Raw genomic sequence first — 26,793 nt, forward strand, 5'->3', positions numbered from 1 at the left:
GCGTCCAAGCTGGAGGTTACGTCCCTCGGGCCCGCCGGTTCAAGGGCAGCGTTGCGTTTTAAACAAGAGCTTTGCTAGCTCAGCGTATTTTGCCTGCACCATGCGCCCAAGGGGGCTCACAGGCTAGGGAGGCAGAGGGGAAGCGGAGCATAATGTGGAGAGAAAGAAATGCTAACAAGGCGATTGAATCAGTGACCTGGTTTCCAGGTACTGCTTGCCTTGGTTGGTTCGGATCACTTGGCTCACAGATCTTGTGCAAGCAGCTGTTTCAGCAAATCGGAGCCGTGGTGATATCCACACGGTGAAGCACTGACCACGGCTGCAGGCGCGGCGAATGCATGAACCATCATCCCTACCTGGAAAAGGGGGCAGGCAGGGGACAGAAACGTGAATAAAATTCCAGATTAAAAAAATCAGTTTTTAAATGCAGGTAGCCAACACTTGTATATGAGTAAAGGGTCATGCTCTATACCTCTTTTTTTCTCATGAGAAATGTATCCTAGGCGATGTTCTTGTGGTTATCTGAAAGCTAAATTTTGGTGTATAGTTCTCCGAGAATTCTGCTGAATTTTATTTTGCTGAAATCCACTGGCACTGAACTTTTTGCTTGAATTACTCTTTTTGGGGGTGAGGTGACAGCACAAGAAAAAGGCATGGCTTTATGTTTTTGTCTTGCAGGTTATCCCTTTGTAAGAGACAACAAATTAACAATGGAACCCTCAAAAGAATATGTATTCAGCCACAAAGGATTTTATTTTGGAGCAAATATAGCTACCCCTGAGTACATAGATTCCCTGGAGACGTTTGAAATCAGAGACAGCGATATATTTATAGCTACTTATCCAAAATCAGGTAAGAAAGAAAGTGTCTCCAAAGGAAAAAAGCAAAACAAACCAAAAGCAACCAGCCGCAGAACAGGCTGTATGCATGACTATACTGTCTGCAGTATATCTCACGACTGTTTACTATCTTAAGGTAAACAAGTAAATAAATGAAAAACAAGCAAGGTTTAAATAAAAAGGTTTCCTTCTCAGGAACTGTGTGGACTCAGAATATTTTGAGCCTTATATTTCACGAAGGCCACCGTAATGGAACAGAAAATATAGATATCATGGAGAGAATCCCCTGGCTGGAATACAATGTACAAAAGAAGGATTACTCAGCTTTTCCTTCGCCTCGTCTTTTTGCCACCCACCTGCCTTACTACTTAACTCCAAGAGACCTGAGAAACAAAAGAGCACGGGTAAGTGATGTGATTTTTACAATTTACATGAGAGCAATCAATCACAACCATTTGTCCCAGCAAAAGGGTCCAAACCCAGCCTCTCCCCGCTGTATGTTTCCCTTGTCTTTGTACAAGTATCATCTGCTTTGAATCTTTTGGGAGATCAGGGACCTTCACGACCCCGCTTCTTGTCTTGCCTCGTGTCTTACCTCCTAGCCCTAACACTGTTGGGAGACGACGTGGTGCAGCAATGCATCTCCAAAGGCTCTTCCACAGCCAAAGGCTTGTACTAGTTTCATCCTTGTGAAAATGTCTGATGCGGGTGCACTTACCAGTCTGAAAATAAAAAGTCTCCCGCACTGACAACACGGCTAGCCCAGGACTACAGCAGGCAGAGAAGGAATGTGAGAACTGCCCTTGCTTGTTCCTCAGTGCAGGGGACTTTCTGAATGGGCCTCTCCCTTGAGAACCACACCAGAACTGCCACGGGAGGAAACAAAATCAAAAAACAAGGAAGCCCCCCTCCGTAGAGCCTGATGTGACCAGGCTCTTACACCAAGGCGCACTCACAAATCAAAGGGCATAGGGGACAGTCCAAAGAGGTATGGTATGCATGTTTAGCTCTAATAACACATGGAGAACTGCTTCACAGCCTCATAGCAAACTCTTACTTTGCTCCCTGGCAAAGTAGGCCATGCCAAGAAACTTCTGTTACTTTTCTTAAGGCACTCCCAGTGACTTTTCGCCCTTCGGTTGTTATTTCTCCTGCAGAGCTTCCTGGGGCGTTAGGAGTTTCCAGAGCTCCCTTATAATACCTTTAGAAGTCCCTGTCGATGTACGTGGAAATAATACCATGGAAATAATGGTTCTGGTTTTGCTGAAGATAATTAGATTGCTTTCAGCTAATGAGGACTCTAAAGTGGTAATTTTACTCACCTGGAAGCCCAACCCGAGAGCACAGTTCTTCAGTCTCTCCTTGCAAGCATCCCTAACTTCATAAGGGTGGTGTGTCCGGCTTTATTTTCTCTTCCTAAATAGACAGCATTAAGAAGCAGAAACTTATCAGGATCAGGGAGGTGCTGCCGGTCAGGAGGCAGGAGGCTACCCGTCCAACTGGTGGTACCTTGACTCTGCCTGAGGCAGCAGCTCTCCTGTGGTCAGAAGTCAGCGGGAGCCAGAAGAAGCTCTGTCCATAATAGGTCCTCGTTTTCTGGTGCTGGGGCTTCCCCTTACCTGTTGTTCAAAATCTGCCTGCATGTTGCCTCTGGCACCTGCTTCACAGCCTCCCTGAGGAGGCCAGCACTACACAAAAGCTGTAATTTTCAACAAGTCCGTGTTCATTTTGTAGTGACTTTACGAACAAATTTGAGGCTGAATCAACTCAATCAAATTACAAGAAAGTTAAAACAGTTTCCTAGCGTTGTTTTTCCACGAGTGTCTGCCTTGCCCAGATGAACGACAGCACTGACACCTGTAACCCTCATCCCATGAAGACAGCTAGCCTTGGGCACTAAAGCACTTCAAAAGGAAACACCAATAACTGCAAACAAAATGACGGTGTCACATTATCTGGAGTTTACTTAACATGTTTCTCATCTTCAAATTGTTTTCACACATTTTATAGTGAGAAATGTGAGGACAGTCACAGAAAACCACACTGACGGTCAGGGTAACGGAGCCCTCTAATACACTTGGGACTAGTGTTCCTTTTCTTCTTGCAGGTTATTTATGTTACCAGGAACCCTAAGGATGTTTTGGTTTCTTACTTCCACTTTTCCAAAATCGTAGCCACACTGGAGGAGGTATCAGATTTCAACCTTTTTGTGGAGAGATTTTTAGCTGGCAAAGGTAAGATATCTTTTCTGCTAAGAACCCCAAGTCTCGTTGCCTGACCTCAGTCTGAATGGAGATTAGTTAGATCAGCTAACATCAACTACCCACACTCCTCTGCCGTGCTTAAACCTGAACCCCAAGCTGCAGGGGCGGTTTGAGCTTGACGCAGTTTGCTGCTTGTAAGCAGGGTCTGAAGGGGGTAGGCGGCATAGTCAGGGCTTTGCTGCTCCCCAGCAAGGTGCAAGGTGCAAGGTGCTCATTTTATCTGAATTAGATACGGACTCAGAATATAACCATTACGATTGAATAGCTTTAACACTTTCCACGTTTGGTTAGCTGGAGCGAACGGTGAGGAGGGTCATCATACAGCGAGGACAGAGGAGTAGTCTTCTGCTGGAGCTAGTCCAGATTACCAGAGACTAGAGTGGTTTTGCCTCATCAGCACGGAGGATTGTCACCCAAAGACTGAGAGCACGTATCAGAATATCAGAAAAATTCCTCAGAATATCTGAAAGTATCATCTAAAACCAACCTTTCCCAAGACCTAAAAGTATATAGTGGGTAATAAATAAGCACCAAGATTTACATTCTACTGTGTTGCCATCTTACAGTTCTGTCCTCAAAAGTACTGGAGGGGCCAAGACAACATTGAAAATTTTACTCTTTCTCTGTCTTTTATTTATTTATTTTTTTATTCTTCTCTCCCTTGGTAAGTTCTTGCCAGTTCATGGCTGGATCACGTTATAGGCTGGCACAGCCATGCAGAGGATTTCAATATACTCTTCCTTTCCTACGAAGAAATGAAAAAGGTGAGGTCAGTTGATATCTCTGTATTCAAAATATTCTCTTCCTATGCCGAGTGCCTTTTCAGACCGGCCTCTGTGACAACGGTTCATATTGAAAAATGCTTAATCCCGGTTGCGGAGTAGATGCAAATTGATGAGATTACTGAGGAGATAAAGTCCTTTGTCTCACTGGTGCGAGGTCTTGGCGAGACTATGAAAGTGTTAGCTAAAGCACTTGGCAGTATGACAGAAGTCTGCTTGACTAGCATGCCAAAACCCTTTCTGAAACAACACGGGACGAGGTTTGTACAAGAACCTTCAATGGGAATTTTAAGCTCCTGAGGACAGTCCCACTGAAGGAGAGAAGTGCTTAAGAGGCAGCTCTGAGCTTACCTGAGGAGCTCTCAAACTGCTGACCACAAGTTTCCGGCCAGTGGCGGACGGAGCCTTTGTGTGACTCCCCATTTCTCCAAAGTGTCTCCCCTTCTCCCCCCCAGGAAAGGCCTGGGCACAGCAGCACAGCCCAGATAATGTGCACTAGTTGCTCAGACTGCAGCCTGGGCTTGCTCACAGGAGAGTCGAGCCCTTAGCTGGGCGGCAGGTCGGACAAAAGCTCTGCAGGTTAAGTCCCTTCTTTCCAGTCACAGACTCTGCTCCAGGAATGACTTCGCCAGGCGACCTAATGTCAGATGCACACGGAGTTTGCGGTGCGGGGAGCAGAATGCAAAATTCCCGTCTCAGGCAGCACTGCTCTTGATCGCTCAAATGAGGCAAGACTGCTCTCTCACAAAACTGATTTGCACTCACATTTGTGTCTTTTGTTCTCCTATTTGCTTCTTGGTATCATCAAGACAATTTCAAAGTAACCTTAATTGCAGGATCTCAGAGGTGCCGTGCTGAAGATTTGCAACTTCGTAGGCAAGACCCTGAGTGAAAACGAAGTGGAAAGCGTTGTGAGACAGGCTACGTTTGAGAACATGAGGAAAGATCCCAGGGCAAACTATGAGAACATAACAGACGAAAATAAAGGGCAAAAGAAAGGTCACTTTCTACGCAAAGGTAAAGTGGAAGTATTTCATCTCCTGTCTCTTGGCTTGAGATGAACCTAGGGTTTCCGGTCTCAGCTGGAAAGTCCTCTTTCCAGGGGAAGAGTTCAGGTTAGTGGCAATTAAACTTATCAGAGCAGTTCTCTTGCCAGGGCATCAGCAATGTTAAGATATTTTTCCTAGGGAAATTAAAAAAGCACCATTTTGCTGATTGCAACACAAATCATCCCAGTCCTGTGATGACCTGAGGGTTGTACTGTGTCAGGAGTAATATGATCCCTACCTACTGGAGGACTGACATGGTTATGAGCAATTAGCTAAATGGTAGACAGCTTACGCTGGAGAGGAGAGCCTCTCCCAAACAGAAGAAGATGCCGGTTTCAGGACCTCCTAGGGAGTTTCTGTCTGGGCAGGACAGTGAATTTGATTTCTGCACTGTGAGTATACCAGGAGAGGCTGTTTAAGGTGGCAAACAGTGCTAGCTCATAAATCTTCTTCACAGACATACTGGTTCCTACTTTTCAAGGCAGAAGTTGCCTTAACAGTGTGAACGCAGACCTTCTCGACCAACCATTGACAGAGTCCGTAAACTTCATCCCTGGACATTGCCAAGACTTTCTCCTGCTCAGTGTAGGATAACACCTTTTAGGATTTAAAGCGAGTGCTGTACACGCAGCAAAACAAAAGGTGTTACTTTAAATACACCCCTGGCTATTATTTGATTACCAAGAAATCATTAAAATTCAGAACCAATGAGTTGAATAAGTTTGTGAGGAGGCAGAGGTATAGGTCTATGGTGCATTTTATTTACAGCACCTAGATTTGGAAGCGTGCTGTCAGAAAAACAGAGCCTCATTCAGCAGACCAGCAATAAGGGAGACACTGAGGAAGCCAGGAACTGCTTCCCCTGAAGAGCACTCACTGCTTGCAGGCAGCCTTTCTCGACAGGTATGCATCCTACATCTCACCTCCCTTTACTGCCCCTTTCCTCAGGCACTGTTGGAGACTGGAAAAACATGATGACAGTAGCACAGAGCGAAAGAGTTGACGAAGTTCTGAAAGAGAGAATGAAGAATCTGCCCATCAAGTTCATCTGGGATATTAATGATGAAATGTAGGCTGGTTTCATCATCCTTTGGTGCTTACAGCAGATGGACATATCCAAATTTCTGGAAAAGCAAAACACATTGATTTCCAGCTATGTTACAGAGATAGAAATTATGTCAGCTCATTCACAAAACACAACGTGCCCAAGGAAACAACTCAGGTACACTAGTTTCCTGCTTGTAGTTTTACAGGCTACTTTAGTTAATCTTCATACCATAAAGGCAAGGCAAGACCACCGTCTGGAGCCCTGGCAAGGACAGGTATACAAACACAAGGCACGCTACGGTCGATGCTGAGCGTTTATTGCCTCTGCCTCTGAGTCTGGAGGGCACAGGGAAAGGTGATTGTTTGGAACAAAACGTTTCTTCCTCAGCTTTTTTCCCAGATACCAACTGCAGCCGCTGGGAAGAAAGGCAAGAGTTGAACACTCATCCTTGCCTCCAGCGGTGAGGTCCACACCCTCACACTAGAGTGGAATGCTGTCATCTGCTGCTGAATCAGTGTCCTAACAAGTGAGCCAGCGGAGGACGTAATTTCTAACTTTAATAACATCCCAAACCATCGTTTCCACTTGACACAAGCATCTACCTTGCTTTTCCCATAAACTGTCTGAAAAACAGCAAATTTCCCGAGCGTTCACATCCTGGCTCGGCATCAGCCATCATGTCCTCTCCTTTGCAGTCCAGCTGTTTCAGCCTTCTGATACATTGTAGCTCTTTTCTTTCTGGACAGAAATATTCACGCACAGCAGTGTCATAACGATAGCTGCTTCTGTTAGACGAAGGAGACCTTGTATAATCAACCTGTAAGAAGAATTCTTTTATGTCGCTCAGCGGTACAACCAGATCATCTTTCCTTCTGGGAACTTGATAGCCCTCATATAAAGAAAATAAATAAATTACAATACAAACTTGCATGACCTGTGTAATCACTATAACCCTAGACATGCGAGTCTGAACTTCCCAAAGGGCGCCAGTGACCTCTTCCACTTGTACACATTTACATTGGCCACAGAAAAGGTAAAACTAGTTCAAAGTCAGAAGCTTAATATATGCCTTTTGCTGAGTTTGCTTTAAGCACAAATGGCAGAACTAGCGATTACAAGCAGGTCCTTGATCTTTGCTCTTCTTCCAGTGGCAGGCTATATCTACAAGTCCCATTGTAACAATAAAAAGCCCCAGTTAAACCTCAACACAACCGCAGCAATAAAATAATAAAAATCTCATGCTATGTACTGTATGTCACTATATGGCCCTCAGGTAACACTGTGAGTCACAGAAAATTATGCCTGCATTTGGTACAGAAAGTAGCATCGAGCTCAAGGCAGTACGTGCAATTACTTGAAATCACAGAATGGGTAAGGTTGGAAGGGACCTCTCAAAGTCATCTAGTGCAACCTCCCTGCTCAAGCAGGGTCACCTCGAGCATGTTAGACAGGATCACATCCAGGTGAGTTCTGAGGATCTCTAGAGAAGGAGACTCCACAACCTCTCTGGGCAACTCGTGCCAGTGCTCTGCCACTCTCACAGTAAGGAAGTTTTTCCTCATATTCAGGTGGAACTTTGTGTGTCTCGGTTTGTGCCCGCTGCCTGTTGTCCTGTCACTGGGCATTACTCAAGAAATTCTGGCCCCATCCTCTTGACACCCTCCCTTAAGCTATTTGTAGACACTGACAAGATCCCCTCTCGCTCTTCTCTTCTCCAGGCTAAAGAGGCCCAGCTCTCGGCAGCCTTGCTCCAGTCCTCTCATCATCTTCATAGCCCTTAGCTGGACTCTCTCCAGTAGCTCCACGTCTCTCTTGTGCTGGCAAGCCCAGAAGGGGACGCAGTACTCGAGATGAGGCCTCCCCAGGGCTGAGTGGAGGGGCAGGATCACCTCCCTCAACCTGCTGGCAACACTCTTCCTAATGCACCCCAGCAGACCATTGGCCTTCTTGGCCACAAGGGTGCATTTGTGGCTCAGGGTCAACTTGTCGTCTACCAGAATTCCTGGCTCCTTCGAGCAGCGCTGCTTTCCAGTAGGTCAGCCCCCAGCCAATGCTGGTGCATAGGATTATTTGTCCAAAGAGCCCAGCTGCAAAGCACTGAAGGGACAATTTAAAAAAGGTACTTTAGCGCCTCTTGGATTCTGCGGCACAAGGCTCAGAGCAGTCACATGACACTTCTTTCCCTCAGCATCTAGTATCTGAGGATCTTGGATCCAGGCAGAGTCTCCCGTCTGGTCCAAAATTCAAATTTCTTTCAACATCCATGCAGTTTAAAGTAGAGATACCTGGGACACATTGTAGCCTGCCGGTTAAGAGTCTCCTGGGAGAAAGCCTGAAGTTGACTATCCCAAAGGAATTGTACTTTAAGTTCCCAATTCTTGGCCAAAGCCCTCTAGGCATTGACCGTTTAAAGGAGAGGGGCATTCTGCCAGCAGGTTTTGTTTGTTTGAAAGCAGGTGGCATTCATAATTGCATTTCTGCACATCTCCTAGTCCTTGCAGTCTGTCAGGTGTGTCCTGAGTTTGCATTCCTGCAGCATCCTGATCTGGTAGGCACCACCCTTTGGAATTTAATAGAACTTAGTCAAAATGCTCATCATGATCAAGATTAAAGTAGTTCTGGTCATAGGGCAGTGAGGCAACTCCTAATAATCTCCCTAAACACACCATATTTTAAGTTTTAGGCTCACAGAGTTAAAAGGAGGGTACAAACAAGTTTGTCAACATCACGATTTTGAACCATAAAAATTCCATCAAAGTTATTTCTTCAGTCTAAGCCAAAGTGACTAAGTAAATTTTAAATATCTCATCTAAACCTCTTCCACCAAATAGAATAAGCTCCTCTCTCCATCCATTTCAGCCAACTAAAACACGTAAATGGAGTCAAGTCCACTTTCAGTCAAGTTCCCCTTTATTTCACAGCTGGTAATCACTAATAAAACCCCAAAAAGTCTAAAACTCATTAAAGTCATTCTTGAAGTCATTCAGAAGTTCATACTGAATCAGAGCCCTGTTTTAAAGGCTTAGAAGAATGGACTTTTTAAGCAATATTTTGTCACTTCAACTCCTATTATTTCCTCCACTTTGAAATACCAGGTGCAAGTTCTTCACAATAATGAAAAGAAACATTTTCATGTTTTCACTCCTTTGACATTGCTTTAGCTTTTTCAAGTTGCACACTCTCTACATGAAAAATCAATAGATATACTAAGCTGACAACAGAAGGGAAAAACCTCACTAATCTAGAAGTACCCACAGTGAGACATAACCATTTTTTCTATTCAGAGGATGCTTAAGAAGTGACACATTTTCAAAATTTTCTCAGATTACCATATCTCTTGCAGACTATACAGTATTCCTAGATTCAATCCATACTCACTGCTTTTATGAAAAAAATGCCACATTTAAAGATGCATGGATGATGATGCTAAGCAACCTTAGAAGTCAAGGGTTTTTTGTGCCACTGAATTAAGACTTGGCAAATGAAAATTACAATTCAGTGCTGAACAGCATTTTAAAGTGGACTAGCAATTAAATAAGAAGCTGCATAGAGGCACCCTAAAACTTGCACTCCAACCATAACTTTGAAAAAGTCATATTTCATCTCACATTAGCTCACAAGTTTTTAAACATATGCATGTTGCTCTGCTGGAGCAGAGATCCTGTTTATTGCTCTGTAAACATACAACAGTACCGTTGAAACCTCAGTTCTTGTCTGAAGTTCTTAGTAGCCAAAATTAAAAAGACTGAATAGAGGAGGATAGAAACAAAGGGACATCTGGCTAATTGATAAAACTATTTACAGGCTACTTCAACACTTACTTCATCTACTTAAAACTCATGTTTATTCCTCTTTAATACAAAGAAAAGGCTACTGAAACATTAAATGTGATAATTCTAAGTGGACGATTTTCAGAGCTATGTGAGAAGAAAAAGAAAAGTTACACATCCTTAAATTATTTCTGGGATGAAAGTTGTCACCTTGAATATGGGAATTCCAAATATTAAAGTTCATAAAGTTGTTTTCCCTGAAGCACTGTGATGCTCTAGTGCAACTCTGTTTTCAAAGGTTCAATGCTAAGCACTTAAGGCAACCTTAGTAATGCATTTTAAACTTCAGCACACAGTTTTTCCCACTGCTGATGTGCCTGCTGGTTCTCTAGTTGGAGAGGGGTTTTTTGAAACCTTCCTCCATATTATCATCCTTCTGGCTGATGTGTCATTGTACTCCCAAACATAGCCTGTGCAGTCACCAATGCAGTTCTTGCAAGGCTTGATTTTTGCAGGTTCCAAGAGTGGGAGGAGTCTAACATCAGCTATTAGCTCCACAAGTAACTCTGTAGAGTGGTTAGCAATCACAAGTTGATTTGCACCTTTACTGTATGTCACACTAAGACGTTCACAGGCTGCCAACAACATGCTTCTAAACAACTTCTAAAACAACATTTAAACTTATAAGCACTCTATAAATCTTGATATTATATTCTGAATTTTCACTTTCACTGGCTAATAATATGAGTCACGCACTCCACTGATAGCGTATTCACACTTCTGTTCTCAGACAAAGTCTTATTAAAGCCAAAAGCAAATTAATTTTTGTATTTTTTTTTGCATCAGAATTAATTGATGCATAAGTTCCAAAAGAGAAAAACAAATAAAAAACTCTTTGTACACACATCAACCAAACTCTTTAAGAAGACTTCAACCAAACTCTTTAAGAAGACTTTGTCTCATTCAGATTTTTTCCCTTACAAAATTGAACTATTGGTTTTGAAACTATTACCCTTACCATGGCAGAGATTTTACTCTAGTAATATGCAAATAGTTTCCATTTAATTTTGGAAGGCTGTGCCTTATTAAAAGGTGACTAGTGCTGCCTACTTACGGCTACTCATGAATCTGACAGATTGAGGCCCTAGAACTGACCATTTCTTGAAGCAGTATAGAATTCCACTGGGAAGAGGGAGTAACTGCATATTTTGTGATCCCTTTTATTCACTGAAACTGCCCATATCCTAGGTGGTATATCCTAAGTGGAAGATAGCAGAATAGCTGCTCAGTCTTCAAGTGCAGGTGTGTTTAGTGCTTGCTCTGATATGTTTCCATCTTGCTTGTTGTCATGTCCCTTCAAGGGACAGTTACTTAAGTGGAAAGGAAAAAATAAAGAACAGGAAATACAAGTATGTATTTTCAGATAGATCAGCGTGCCTCAAAATTTTCATTTGAAATATTAAAGTCAATTTATTTATGATGAAAATCATCAGAAGACCATTCTCCTGGATTTAAAATATTTTGTTTTTTTTTCTCCAAAGAAAAAGAAAGAAAAGCAATGTACTCTAGGTACAACCACAGATGCTGTGGCTTTCCTGCCTGCCTCTCTTCCTTACATGTCCATACTGATGATACATCCAGTTCCAAAAAAAGACTAATCACTATCTAAATTAACAGGGTTGTAGTCAGGGTCATCCTCTTCATCTTCCAACTCTAAATCATCCATTTCTTGGAATAAAGATTCATCAACCTCCACGCTGTTTCCAGCTGCAAGGAAAAGAAAATAACTTGTTTTCCATACAAGCAGGAGAACAAAATACCTGAACAACAAAAAACACAATACTGTTCTATAGTTATTCTTCAATGCAGGAATTGTTAACTTTTGGGCTTTTTATATATTCAGTGAATATGGAAAAAGAACTGTATTTTGTATTTTTACAGCTAATGAAGCTTTTTCCTCACTTTCCAAAAACCCAGTAAGGAGAAGCGTGACATAGGACCTCAGTATCCACTAGAAAAAGACAAGTTAACATTTGTAGTCCCCAGAAACAGAAATCCTTTCTCCTACCCATTTTCAAAGTGAGAGCTCAAGACCTCAAATTTGGAATAGTTGCAACTACCATAATCAAAGAAACACTTTCATGGTTTTTAAAAGCTTTATGTACTATAATATACATATTTTATGTGTCTGTGTGTACACATCTTTCTCTCCAGCTTTCTAAAATTAACACCTTAATGTTTAAATGTCAAATAACATTATATAGTCCAACATTAATAGAAAAATGTATATTGTAACCATTACATAATAATGAAGGCATTCAATACGATTAAATGTTCAAGGCTCTAACTACTGGAGCAACAATACTCAAGAACATCTGGCTAGCTCAGAAGAGAACAACATTAGACATATGCTGTGCTTTTCTTTGTCTTTCAAGACTTCTCTCCTGCTACAGTATTTTAAGTCTCTCCAATCTTGCTTAACCTCTAATTTCATTTTTTCAAACCTCTTGCATACACTGAATTCTGTTTGTATTGTTCAATTCTTAGGAAAGAAAGAGTTTTCCATACACTCATCTACTTACTTACTTAAGTATGCAAACAAATGAATTTTAATGTATTCTTAAAGCAAGTTTCCTGAAAAAGTTCTGAATACAAGAGTCATTTATATAAGTGTATACAAGTGAACACCTAAGAAACACTAGAACAGATAGAATTATTCTTTAAAAAGTATTTTCTTTATAAGCAAATTTGAAGGGCAGAAAGCTATTGAAGACAAGCATTAATATTTCAAAAAAAAAAGAGTTTTCAGGCTTCTATTGAGGCTGAAAGTTTTAGAAGTGAGCTGAAGCTCTGCATGCTTTCACATTTTCTTCAGAAATAGATGAAAATAAAGCAAGAGCAAATTTGAGGGTTATTGTCATTCAATTTGTGCATGAAAACAGCGACATCTTCTGGCCTCTGAAAAAGTGTTTTTGTGCAGTTTTTGAAAGATATGTTAAAACCGTTTCCATCTAAAAGATAATGTCATTATGCCATTTCAGCTGCAAATTACTTATTACACTAAATTGCAATTACTAATCTGTTGCATTTATGCTAGAATGTAAACCAGCAAAAAACCCAGGAGTTTTATTACTGATAGCAACACGATTAGAGTTAACATATTAGTAACAGCATTAAAGTTAACACATTAAATCCAAGTCATTATATGAAAAACACATGCACAAAACCAAAATATAGAGATCTGTTCCTCCCTAGAATAAGCTAAAGATTAAATGAACAGGCCATCTTCATTTTGAATATTTTGGAGAAGAATGAGCTTAATTACATTCTGTAGTCAAAAAACAAACAAATAAAAACCTCAAAACCTCTGCAAACTCCTCTTTCCCACCCCCTGTCCCAAACAAAAAGACACTGTTACTTCTTCTGGTTTATATTCACTAATGTTCATGACAAACTAACTTCACATTATGTTTTAATTGTTACACACAGAATTAATTCTAGGCTCTTTCTGCACGTGTATTTGACAACAGCAGTAGATATATAGAGACATGAAACAATTGGCTTAACACAAAATCATTCTTTTAAACTAGGGTACTAAAGCAGTACAGAAAATGAATTAAGCATGTGATTATGAGTGGATTATTTTGATTCCTCTCCAACAAATTTTCCAAGTTTAACAGTTTTTAGCCCAGGCTTGTAAAGTTTTTAACTGAGACCAGGGCAATTTTCTCAGTAAGATAACAGTCAAATAAAATCACAAAGAAAAGCTGAGTTGCACATATGTAAATAAAATTTAATTAGACCTGTAAGATGTTTATTACTGGTGTTGAGACTCCAAGAAAAAAGTAGAACGTTAAGATCTATGACTGAAATAGGTGACAAGAAGTCTGACTATTACAAAACCACATTTTTATTTTTATTTCCAATCTAAACACCTGAATAGAAGCAAGAGAAATACTATATATAAATATAGATGTCATTTGATATTATTATATTAGTATATAATAATACCGTCAACTTAAAACTGAAAATAAATATGCTTTAGGATCTTGAAAAGAAAATTGGAGTTAATTTTAATCACTTTTGTTCAATCTTCAAAACAGTACTTGAACCAGAATCTTCCAAACTTACTATCGATACTATCAAGGTAAGATTATAAAACAGAACTGTAACACAAATTTTGCTTAGGAATTTTGACCTATTTTAAACCATTGTCTTTCAGTAGTGGAAACAAACACATATTTACCTTCCTCCAAGAACTGGATGTCAGATGTGTCCAGATTGTGATCCATCTCAAATAGCTGTTTTCCTAGAAATTACAAATTGAAAAATAAATTAGCAAGAAGGATTTTGAAATAACTAATATGCCCACCTAAGAAAACAAGAGTTAGTGCATGCATTTTAGTTTTTTCAAATAACCTTTTTTTTTAAAAATAAAAATAAAAAAAGCTGCTCATTTCTCTAAGTTCCCCATTCTCATTTAGGATTGTTCACCCAGCATTCTTCCATATGAATAGGCCCTCCTCAGTGAGATGAATCACTGTTCTTTGTAGCGAGTCACTTTAACGTTATTAAGGTTTTAATAACAGGGTGGGAAAGTTTACACTGTACTACCCCACAGTACTTTTTCAGGCCTAATACTCTGGCCTGCATTCCATAAGAAATGCTTTGTGGGGAATGAAAAGGAAGCTAATTCCCCCCTCTACATTCTCTACATGCTCCTCATCCAAAAACAAGTCAGCCCAAACAGGATCTTACACCTGTGCAAGAAAACATCACAAAAGGTAAAGTGAAGCCTTTCTAATGGGAGGCGGGGGAGGAAATGCTCACAACTTTTTCAAATAAATTATCTATTTTCAAAGTAGTAATAGTATGCATCTGCATCACTTATGCAAGCCCCTGCCAACAAGACTGGCATAGTAAAACTTATGCAACATTTTTTACTTCTACTGGGGTTGCACAGATAACATCTGAGATTAAGTCCATTTCTAATTTTGCAGAATCATTGAATCAGTAAGCTTGGAAGGGACCTCTGGAGATCATCTAGTCCAACCTCCCTGCTCAGCAGGGTCACCTAGAGCATGTTAGACAGGGTTGCATCCAGGTGAAAGAAGGGAGAGATTCTATAAACTAGATTCTTATAAATAGATCTAGCATGCTAACAATAATTTTAAGAGCACAAAAACTAGAGGAAGCCTGATTTCCACCATCTGATCTTTGTAGATGCCTGAATGAATTTCCTTCAGAGCGGTATCAAATGTCTCCTTCAACTTGTACAGCCTTTTATGAAACTAGTGGCAACTTACCATCTATAAGATTTCTCTCTGTCAAATTTGATCAAAACTGGCCACAGGTTTCAAAAACTATTGCGATAAGGGAGGAGATAACAGTGACAATGATCATGTAAGTTCATCTTTCTCAAGTAAAAGTTAGTTTCTCGAGTAGGTTAAAAATGGATCCAAGGTCACAAGAGAGCCATAGCCAAAGCTATGCTGTGGCAAGTCTGGGGAATACTGCCCAGGATTTATTCTTATATGCAGGTTCTCAAAAGAAAAGGCATTAGAATAATTTGCATTCACTGTATGATCCAGTGCCCTGTTGCTAAAGCAATAAAGGCCAAAGTGTGAAGTAGGCTCTGTTGCTTAACGATTCCCAACTATTTCTGCCAGGACAATAGCTGCAGCAGCAAGTCAAAGTGGTACAATGTCTGGCAAAAAATCAGTACAGAAGCTTACTCACAGTTTGGGAATCTTAATGATTTCAGTAGAAATCTTCAATCTGGCTGCTTTATACTTAGCCTAACATCAGCATTCAAGACTTCAGTCTGAGACATAAGGTCAATAATCTAATACTGCATTAAAATGTATTTACTACTATCATATTTCAGTGTGAAAGTAATTTTAGACTTGTCATTATAGTTTGATAGCATTGCAAAAACTTAAGGAAGAATTCTAAGTCTTACCACTTAATTTATTTTTTCCTGCTTGTTCTTCTTCTTTCATTTTTTTTCTTTTTATTTCTAGGAGTTCTGCATCAAACTTTGCTTTCCAATTTAGAAAATTCTCAATTGTAACAGGAGTACCATGAAAACGTTGCTAAAGAAAACAAAAAAAAATATATATATCAAGGCCAGAAATGCAATCAACTGGCAAAGCTACATACAACGATGAGCATTCTCTTCATACTCATACATATCCATATATATATATACATATCCATATATATACATATATATATATATATATGTGTGTAAAATATATACACACACACACACATATTAGTTTTTACTCTTAAAAACTCACTAAAGTACTCTAAAGAATCTTCAAGTTCTCAAGTTCTAATTAGATCAACTTTGGGCTAGTTGTTCCTCTCTCAGTGCAACTGAGAACTGCTCTTGCATCAAACTTGTGCAGTAAAAATGTGGGAAATTTTTAGTTGAAAAGAGTACTTTACATACTTTTTCTTCTTCTTCTACTTCTCGTTCTTTCTGTTTCTTTTCTTCTTCTCTTCGTGTTTTTATTTGATCCACTATTTCATTTAATTTCTCCTGTACAGCTGAGACTAGAGTAAAGATCATTACCATTCCCAAATTTTCTTCTGCCTGAAACATAAAGGGAACCTTAAATAGAAGTAAAACCTCAAGCCTTCAGTAACTGAATACATACATCTGTTCGGAAAGCACGATGCTGTGCCAACGTAAATAACACAACTGAGGCACTCTGCACCAGTTTCAAACACTCACTGTCAAATCTCAATCAAAATGAGCCTGAAATAGGTGGGCAGCAAAGCACTAACAATGATCTCTGTGTTCAGTTTATCAACATCTTCTAGATTTCAGGGAGGCTTTTTCCACAAATAAAACAAAGTCTACAGTAGGATTACAACTGCAAGATCTGAATACCATAGGTCTTAGAGACAGCTGACACTCAGAGTCTCTCTTCTTTTGAATGACTTACTCTTTAATCCCATATACATGTTCTTTTGAAGTGGGACAGTTTCCCATGGAAAGGAAAAAAAATCAGTTGTTGGAAGGAAGATTACAGAGAGCATTATAAATCCAAAAGAAGAAACATATCTGTAGAACAGAACAGAAGTCAGGAATTGTAAATAATTCCTGAAACCAAACAGGTGTTTCCTGCGCATTCCCTCACAAGGCAGTCACCAGTCCCAATAACTGAAAGATCTTTCCAGTAACATAACTCTTTGGTGGGGAGGAAGAAAAAAAAGGTTGAAGTAGTATTTTTAATTCTGTCTGAACAAAATTAAAGTAGCCTATTTCCACAAATACCATAACAGTTGAATGAATTCATGTTAAGCTAGAACTAAAAAAGAAGGGTAGCCTTAGAGCTCTTCCACTTCATCATTGTATCTATGAGCCCTGAATTATCACCATTTTGTTTATCTCATGCTTCCAAAGGAAAACTGGAATAAAGCAAATCTCACTCCTATCTTCAAGAGGACATGGGAAATTACAGGCCAGTTAGCCTTACTTTGATCCCCGGGACGGTGATGGAGCAACTAATTCTGGATACTATTTCTAAACACATGAAGGACAAAAAGGCGATTGGGAGCAGTCATTATAGATTTACAATGAGGAAATCACGCTTAACCAACCTGATAACCTTCTATAATGAGAAGATTGTCTTGGTGGATGAAGGGAAAGAAGTGCATGTTGTTTATCTTGACTTCAGTAAGGCTCTTGACACCGTCTCCCATAACATCCTCAGAGAAGCTGACAAAATATGGCTAGATACGTGGTCAGAAAGGTGGACTGGAAGCTGGCTGAACTGCTGGGTTTCAACTACTGTCACTAGTGGTGTGCCCCACTGGTTGACACTAGTGCCAACACTGTTTAACCTCTTCATTAATGACCTGGATGTTCAGGCTGAATGTACTCTCAGCAAGTCTGTTGATGATACAAAACTGGGAAGAGTGGCTGATACACCAGAACACTGTGCTGCCATTTAGAGAGACCTCAACAGGCTGGAGATATGGGCAGAGAAGAACCTCATGAAGTTCAACAAAGGTAAGTGCATGGTCCTGTACCTAGGGAGGAATAAGCCCAGGCACCACTGCAGGCTGGGGGCTGACCAGCCAGAAAGCAGCTTTGCAGAGAAGTACCTTGAGGTGGACAAGTTTGACCATGGGCCAGCAATATGCTCTTGCAGCAAAAAAGGGTCAACAGTACTGCATTAGGCGGAGTGTTGCTAGTAGGTTGAGGAAGGTGATAATTCCCCTCTGCGGACAGAAGCACTGGTGAGGCCACATCTGGAGTGCTGTCTCTGATGCTGGGCTCACCAATAAAAATAAATAAATAAATAAAAAATCCGAAACCATGGATTTATCGGAGTGAGTCCTGCAAAGATGATTAAAGAGCTGGAGCACCTCTCATATGAAGACAGCTGAGAGAGCTGGGACTGTTCAGCCTGGAGAAGACTTAGAGGGGATCTGATGTGTGTGTAAGTATCTGAAGGGAGGATGTAAAGAGGGTGGTGTCAGACTTCTCAGTGGTGCCCAGTGACAAGATGAGAGGCAATGAAACACAAGAAAACACTTTTTTGTTGGGAGGGTGGTTCAACACTGACACAAGTTGCCAGAGATGTTGTGGATTCTCCATCTTTGGGAATATTCAAAACCCAACTCAACATGGTGCCAGACAATATGCTCCAGCTGATCCTGATTTAGCAGGAGGGTTGGACCAGATGATCTCCAGAGATACCTTCCAACCCAGTCACCATTCTGTAATTCTGTGGAGTCATTTCACATTGAAGTGTTCATATAGGATATTAACAAAAAAAATGCTAAAGATACAATAATGCACTATTTATCATAATTCCAAAAACAGACCTGTAATTTGAATGTTACTTACCAAGCTCAAAAATCAAAGTGACCTCTATAGCAGGGAATATATTTCAAATCAGTAGGACATACTTCAGTAAACAATGGACTAGAAAGATAAACCTTGGACAATGAAATGTGAAGTGATATCAGGAAGAACCAAGATACTCAATTTTCCTTACCTGTTGTTCTAGTAGTTTTATTATATTTGTGACATCATTATCTTCAAGATTCTCCTGGGAGACAATTTCATAAAGTGGCGTTTCATCAGGGTATTTTTCTCTATAGGTAAACTTAAGAGTTGTCTGGACAGCTACAGGACAAAAAAAAACATATTTTTATGATAACTTCATAATTTTAACTATGTTTATTTTTCTATTGCATCAGCAGCCTAATAACAAACAAAAGATTTTAAAATAGAAAAAAAAAGTCTTAAAGGAACAGTCATCTTACACAGAAGTTAAAACTACATGAACTGATTTAAACATGATGCAACAACAGTGAGAAATTGAGATTGTTTATGGAAGGGTGAACTTTACAGTTATCAAGTATTCATGTCTGAAAGGACTTTACAAAATGTGGAAAATTTTATGTGGTGTGATGGGTCCTTGAGCAATAATCTCTTTTCATCCCTCAGCCCACTTAAAACTGGAAAAAAAGAAGCAGAGTCCTAACAGCTGAAATGCCTGTACACCAATGCATGCAGCATGGGGAACAAACAGGAAGAGCTGGAGATCTGTGTGTGATCGCAGGGCCATGATCTCATTGCAGTCACAGAGACATGGTGGGATAGCTCACATGACTGGAATGCTGTCATGGATGTCTACATGCTTTTTAGGAAAGACAGGCCAGGAAGGCGAGGTGGTAGAGTTGCTATTTATGTGAGAAAGCAACTGGAATGCATTGAGCTCTGCCTAGGAGTGGAGGAGGAGGAGGCAGTTGAGAGCTTATGGGTAAAGATCAAAGGGCAGGCTAGCATGGGGGACACTGTTGTGGGTGTCTACTACAGGCCACCCAAACAGGAAGAGAAAGTTGATGAGGCCTTCTGTAGACAGCTGGAAGTAGCCCCATGATCACATGCCCTGTCAGGGTTCAACCACCCTGACATCTGGTGGAGGGACTACACAGCAAGGCACAAGCAGTCCAGGAGACTCCTGCAATGCACTGATGGTAACTTCTTGTCACAAATAGTGGAGGAGCCTATAAGGAAGGGTGTCCAGCAAGGAAGGGTGTCCTGCTGGACCTTGTCCTTACCAACAGAGAGGGACTGGTTAGAGATGTGAAGGTTGGGGGCAGCCTTGGCTGCAGTGACCATGAGATGGTGGGAGTTCAGGATCCTGCAGGAAAGAAGTAAGGCAGCAAGCAGGACTGCAACCCTGGACTTCAGGAGAGCAGAATTTGGGCTCTTCAGAGAGCTGCTTGGAGGAATTTCATGGGTTAAGGCCCTAGAAGGAAGGGGGGTCCAGGAGAGATGGCTAATATTCAAACATCAACTTCCTCCAAACTCAAGAGCAGTGCGTCCCTCTGAGTAAGAAGGGCAGCAAAAGGGGCAGGAGACCTCCATGGGTGAGCAAGGAGCTCTTGGCCAAATTCAGACAGAAGAAGTACACAGACTGCGGAAGAGGGGACAGGCTACTTGGGAGAATTATAGGAATGAGGTCAGGGTATGCAGAGATGCTGTGAGGAAGGCTAAGGCGCAGCTGGAATTGAGTCTGGCAAGGGATGTCAGGGACAACAGGAAGGGCTTCTCCAAATACATCAGCAGCAAGAAGAGGACTAGGCAAAATGTGGGCCCGCTACTGAATGGGGCGGGAGCACTGGTGACAAGGGATACAGAGAAGGCAGAATTACTGAATGCCTTCTTCGCTTCAGTCTTCACTGCTAAGGGCAGCCCCCAGGAATCCCAAAGCCTGGATGTGAGGGAGAAAGTCTGGAGAAGGGAAGACTTTCCTTTGGTTGAGGAGGAAAGGATTAGAGACCTTCTGGGCAGGCTAGACATCCACAAATCCATGGGCCCGGATGGGATGCACCCACAGGTACTGAGGGAGCTGCAGGATGTTGTTGCCAGGCCGCTCTCCATCATCTTTGAAAGGTCCTGGAGAACTGGAGAGATGCCTGAGGACCGGAAGAAAGCCAATGTCCCTCCAGTCTTCAAGAAGGGCAAGAAGGAGGACCCAGGCAGCTATAGGCCGGTCACCCTCATCTCCATCCCTGGAAAGCTGATGGAACAGCTCATTCTGGATGTCATCTCCAGACATATGGAGGAGAAGAAGGCGATCAGGAATAGCCAGCATGGATTCACCAAGGGGAAATCCTGCTTGACCAATCTGAGAGCCTTCTATGATGGCATGACTGGCTGGGTAGGTGAGGGGAGAGCAGTGGATATTGTGTACCTTGACTTCAGCAAGGCTTCTGACACTGTCTCCTATGACATCCTCCTAGGTAAGCTCAGGAAGTGTGGGTTAGACGGGTGGACAGTGAGGTGGATTGAGAACTGGCTGAAAGGCAGAGCTCAGACGGTCGTCATCAGTGGCATGAAGTCTAGTTGGAGGCCTGTGGCTAGTGGAGTTCCCCAGGGCTCAGGACTGGGTCCCATCCTGTTCAACTTCTTCATCAGTGACCTGGACGAGGGGGCAGAGTGCCTCCTCAGCAAGTTTGCTGATGCTACTAAGCTGGGAGGAGTGGCTGACACACCAGGGGGCTGTGGTGCCATTCAGAGAGACCTGACAGGCTGGAGAGCTGGGCAGAGAGGAACCTCCTGAGGTTCAGCAAGGGCAAGTGCAGAGTCCTGCACCTAGGGAGGAATAACCCTAGGCACCAGCACAAGCTGGGGGCTGACCTACTGGAGAGCAGCTCTGCAGAGAAGGACCTGGGAGTGCTGGTGGATGACAAGTTGACCATGAGCCACAAATGCACCCTTGTGGCCAAGAAAGCCAATGGTCTCCTTGGGTGCCTTGGGAAGAGTGTTGCCAGCAGGTCGAGGGAGGTGATCCTGCCCCTCTGCTCAGCCCTGGGGAGGCCTCATCTCAAGTCCTGGGTCCAGTTCTGGGCTCCCCAGGACAAGAGAGACATGGAGCTGCTGGAGAGAGTCCAGTGTAGGGCTATGAAGATGAATCAGAGGGCTGGAGCACCTGCCCTATGAGGAACAGCTGCGAGAGCTGGGCCTCTTCAGCCTGGGGGAGAGAAGGCTGAGGGGGGATCTTATCAATGTGTACAAGTACCTGAAGGGAGGGTGTCAAGGGGACGGGGACAAACTCTCTTCAGCTGTCCCCTGTGACAGGACAAGAGGCAATGGGCAGAAATTGAAGCACAGGAAGTTCCGCCTGAGCGTGAAGGGGAATTTCTTCACTGTGAGAGTGACAGAGCACTCGACCAGGTTGCCCAGAGAGGCTGTGGAGTCTCCTTCTCTGGAGATCTTCAAGGCCCATCTGGATGCAGCCCTGTCTAACATGCTCTAGGTCACCCTGCTGAGCTGGCAGGTTGGACTAGATGATCTCCAGAGGTCCCTTCCAACCTTACTGATTCTGTGATTCTGTGAACAAACAGATCTAGAGAAAACCTCAGCATATTAATACTTTAACTCTGGACACCTGGCTGGAGTAGAAACCACTGTGTCAGGTAGCAAGACTTCACCTACAGCATATGACAAGTACACAACATCTAGTAATTGTTATTAAGTAGGGAAGAGAACTGCCTAAGGAAAACACACTCAACATGAAGCCACCCAATGCTAGGATAAAAAGGAAACAACGTCAGTAAGAATCATATTCCATCCCTTCATGTACCCTGCTCAGAATACCACAGTGAAAACTTCCTTCAGTTCAGGACTCAAACCTCTGGCTGACCAGCAGTCTACTCAAAACAGACACCAGTTCTGAGCAGGGCTTGTTCCTTTAAGACAGACAGTAGCAGTTTCTTCTTTTTAACAGCAACTCAGAACAGTAGCTCTCAAACTCACCTGGAGCAAGGCTTGCTTACAAAAAGACCATACAGTTATTTGAAATAGGTACAAAGATACCGAATACTTACAAGGACTTGGAACCTTCAATCAGAAACTGTCCCTTAGGAGCTAGTATCTGCCCAAGTGTGATATACAGATTCAGTTCCCCTATATGGCTGTTGTACATTAAACTGCCGGATTACTTACTGATATGGCTGTTAGCTACTACAGAGATAGTGACAACTATTCTTTTTGAAGCTGCACTGTAAATAATCTGAGATTCAGCATATCTAAAAACAAATAGCAAGAAAGAGCACAACCCCACAGACCACAGTATTTGTACTAAAGGAGTGATCTGCTTAAATATTTTTTGTAGAACGATCATAGATCATCAGAACCATCTGGGGAATGCCTGCTGGATCACAGGGTCCCTCAAAGGGCTTAAAGTGGAGATATAGCAAATTCTTCATTACAGAACTAGGCTTATGCAGAAACTTGGTACACAGCTATTCAGCTCTATCCCAGCTGAGGCAATTCTAAATACATGCACATACACATCTGAGTGTACAATGAACTACAAAGTTCATATGGAGTTCGGCTACCAGCTGAACTTGCTTGTGTAAAGGATTAAAATTTTGAACATATGTCTTCTGTCCTAAGAGCTAAAGCACATTTGGACAAGCCAGACTGCCAGAAGTATTTCAGGGTACCATATAGCCTTTCTACCATATAGCACTGGGTGCTGATGGCTCCAATCAAGAATGTTATAAGGACACAGTGAATTACAATTAGTCAGTCTGTAAGCAAAAGATATGTTGAGTACATACATCACTTGATGACAAAGAGCTTTCTGTACATGCAGCACCTTATCACAGACTAGTTCAGAATCTTTATCTCTATATATTACATACACTGTCCCCTTTAGCATAAACATAATAAATAAAAGATATTTCAAATGGAGGTATACTTTAGAATATAGTTCACAGGTATACGGAAGTATATTTTGAAACAGTGATTATAATTTTGGAAGTTACAGAACAGTCTTCCCTCCTATATATTTTAAGCCACGATCAACTTACTTTCATCATTTTCTCCTGCTTCAGATGTCACAGTGATTGTGAAAGTCGTTGGCTTTTCTGACAATACTGTTGGGGTGTGAGGGGGAAAAGAGAGAGAGAGAGATTGATTGATAGAGATTCCTGATTGATTGATAGAGATTCCTTAAAATAGAAAACCACTTCACTTCTGATTGAGATTCCTTAAAACAGAAAACCACTTCACTTCATTAAACCTGAATTTCTGTAGGACTAATGAGGCAAGACAGCTTTTTAATACAATCTTAAGGGCCTTTTCCTCTTATTTAATAAATACTTTTCTATTAACAACTATTTTCTGTATGATGTGACACTTAGAGTATTTTGTATAATAGCATAAACAATACACAGGAAGTTTCTCCAAAACATAAATATAGTGCAAATTAACATAAAATTAAAGGTAAGGATATAGAATATGTACAAACCTCCCCTCCCTCCCCCAGGATAACTCACTTGATTGTACTAGATAAGTATGATAAGTATCCAGTGCATTCTATAGTATACTTGCACCTATTTCTATATTTAGGACAGATTAAAGTAACAAGCCCTTCTTAAAGCAAAAAGTGATACATAACACTTTCTAGTGTCTACCATTCAGATCTGGAACCACCTAAAAGAAAGAGGGATTGTAAACAATCAATACAAAAGTTAAATCCATGAGCTACCACATTTCACCAGGGAAAGCAAAATCAGGGCTTTTCTTTTACTATCCAAGTACTACACCAGAACAAAATTCATGAATTAGGCAGCTAGAAGAGAGAGAAGTGGAAAGTAATAATTCTGCAGGGCCACACAAGGAGTGAGCCCTATGATCTACAGTTTCACAGACTAGACGACTGCATCTCACTGCACAACTCTGGGCTGCGGACCACATCCTTGCATAAAGACTGCTTTGTATCACTGTCAAAATCCATGCTGAGAACTGTTTATTTGTAATCTAGTATGTATGACCTAAAAGTATTAATCAAATCATGCCCAATTGCCAATGTATTATAACAATCTTTTTTTTTAATCCCTACCTCTTTGGGCACAAGAGCACTGCACGAATCAACAGTAACTGAGTAAACATTGGAATGGAGGTTGTACAAAAATATATTACAATCAGTGACTCGGCATCCTTAGCCATCAGTGATCAATTCACACGCCTTTAATATAAAACTGAAGAACCCAGGCAGATTTTTAGGTGATAGCAGTGGACAAATTATGTAGTAAAAGTCTTTGCAATTAAGTTACTGCTAAGTAAGAGACGATGGGACTTAGTGCAGACTAGGTACTGTGCAGTAAATGCAAGACAATTTTTTTTCACTGTTAAATTCACTGGATGCTGAGCACCATAAATCACAGTGGATTAGGGAGCATAGCAAATATCCATAATACCTTGACTGTATATGTAGGCAACCCTTGAGAATCTGAAGAGCAAATCCATCCATCACATGCAAGTTTTAGCAATATAATATACTACAAGTGACACTTGCTTTTTCATCATAGGCCTGTTCTGGAATAAGGCAGATACTGACAGTACACTTACAGAGTCAACTGCATCTTTAAGTATCCTGAAATAACCCACACTTTGCAACTGTGAAAAGCAGCCATGAGAAAAGAAAACTGGTCGACACAGAAGCCAGTTCCTGAATCCCTGCTTAAAGACGACTTTTTTCTGAGTTTTCTGAGTTTCTCTAAAGATTATCCTTGCCCCAGCCACAGCTCAAGACACAGGAATCCGAGGCTGCGGCGGGGTGTCGCGGGTGCGCCACAGACTTAAGAGCCATTTAAACGAGCGTCGTAGACACAGCAATGCCAGACCTACAAGAACTTGGTGAAACCGCGGTCAATGACAGCTGGAAAGAAAGCGTAAAGTCTCCTCTGTGGAGAAACCAAAAGAAAAGAGAAAGAAGAGGGAGTTCAGCCTGCGCCGCCAGAAGCGAGGCGATGCCCCAGCCAAACCCCGGCAGACAGAGCGCAGGCGAAGCGGGGCCCTGCCCGCTCCGCCCGGGCACCGGCTCGCCGCGCGGCCCGGGCCGGGTGGCGGAGCGCGGCGGAGCGGAGCCGGCAGCGCCGGGCTAGGGGCGGCGCCCCGCCGCGGCTCACCCGTGAAGGAGTCCGGGTAGATGGACTCCAGGGCCTCCAGCTCGTTGCGCTGCTCCTCGCTGTAGTCAGTCATCGTCGCCCGCCGCCAACGGCCACGGGCCGCGCGCCCCGCGCAGCGCCCGCGCTCCGCCCCGCCCCGCTCACAACCGGCGCGGCGCGGCGCGGCGCGGCCCGGCGCGCGCACGCGCACACGCTCCCCTCCCCGCCAACCCCCGATCCGCTCGCTCGAGCCTCGGCTAGGCAGACCTCGCGCCGTCCCCCGCGCGCCGCCAGTGGATCGCTCTGCGGTAGATGCCTTTGGGCTTGAGAAGGGGGCCGGGAGCGCGGCGATGGGCGGGAGACCTCGCGCGTTCGGGCCCGCCTCGGGGCGGGGAAGGGGGCGGGGCTGAGGCTGACCCCGCCCCCTGACGCACTCCGCCTGCGCGCACGCGCGCTGTCGGGGACGCGGGCTCGCGCCGCGGGGGCCGTTGGGTGCGGCGGCGAGGAGATGTTGGGTGGATGCGGGCGGGAAAAGAAAATGATTTGGTGGTCGAGGCTGGGGTTGAAACGCGGCTGCGGGGTCCGCAGGTCGCGCAGACAGCGTGATCGGGCGAGCAGGGCGGGAGGCGTCAGAGCTCGCGGCCGGGCGCCGCCGTGCTTGTGTGTGCGGGCGCGGGGCGGCTCGGGACGCTCACGGCCTGCAGCCCTCCCCTCCCTCAGGGGCGTTCACAGCCCCGGGGCTCGGGCAGCCGCTTTTTTGCGGAAGCGGAGACAGTCGCTTTCGCTTCCAGCGAGTGAACTTAAATTATAAATTGGTTTCGGGTAAGGTGACTCCGGATTTAAGCAGACACAGACTCTTCAGTACCATCCTCACTGGTTTTCTGTAAACACAAGTTGTTTCGAAAGCTGTGCCTTACTCCGTGACATCGTTTGGGGGAATCGGAGAGGAGTGAAGGGGAAAGGCACCAAATCATGTCTACTACTATACCTGTGTTTCATGGTATAAATAAAAGATACAGATTGAGAAAGTGGTAGTCTGTTTGAATATTGGCAGGCTTACTTCCCAAAGACAGGTAAAGCTAATACTTCTGATCACTTTTAT

The 26,793-nt window shown here is 42.7% G+C and overlaps 2 protein-coding genes across 2 annotated transcripts; one reads left to right on the forward strand and one right to left on the reverse strand.

Annotated features, from left to right (window-relative positions):
* Positions 1 to 695: 695 nt before the first annotated feature.
* Positions 696 to 6,007, forward strand: LOC134137845 (amine sulfotransferase-like). The gene is made up of 6 exons (XM_062570948.1): positions 696 to 852; positions 1,035 to 1,243; positions 2,947 to 3,073; positions 3,773 to 3,867; positions 4,722 to 4,902; positions 5,883 to 6,007. The coding sequence occupies exons 1-6, from the start codon at positions 711 to 713 to the stop codon at positions 6,005 to 6,007; spliced, it is 879 nt and encodes a 292-aa protein (XP_062426932.1). The 5' UTR covers positions 696 to 710.
* A 5,189-nt stretch (positions 6,008 to 11,196) lies between these two features.
* Positions 11,197 to 25,867, reverse strand: RWDD1 (RWD domain containing 1). Its single transcript, XM_062570950.1, has 7 exons — positions 25,713 to 25,867; positions 23,610 to 23,675; positions 18,773 to 18,903; positions 16,210 to 16,353; positions 15,715 to 15,847; positions 13,999 to 14,061; positions 11,197 to 11,519 (listed from the first exon to the last, which is right to left on the reverse strand). The coding sequence occupies exons 1-7, from the start codon at positions 25,783 to 25,785 to the stop codon at positions 11,407 to 11,409; spliced, it is 723 nt and encodes a 240-aa protein (XP_062426934.1). The 5' UTR covers positions 25,786 to 25,867; the 3' UTR covers positions 11,197 to 11,406.
* Between the last annotated feature and the right edge of the window lie 926 nt (positions 25,868 to 26,793).

The sequence above is a fragment of the Rhea pennata genome, chromosome 3, assembly GCF_028389875.1.
Source record: "Rhea pennata isolate bPtePen1 chromosome 3, bPtePen1.pri, whole genome shotgun sequence".
In the NCBI taxonomy this organism is placed as follows: Eukaryota; Metazoa; Chordata; class Aves; order Rheiformes; family Rheidae; genus Rhea; species Rhea pennata.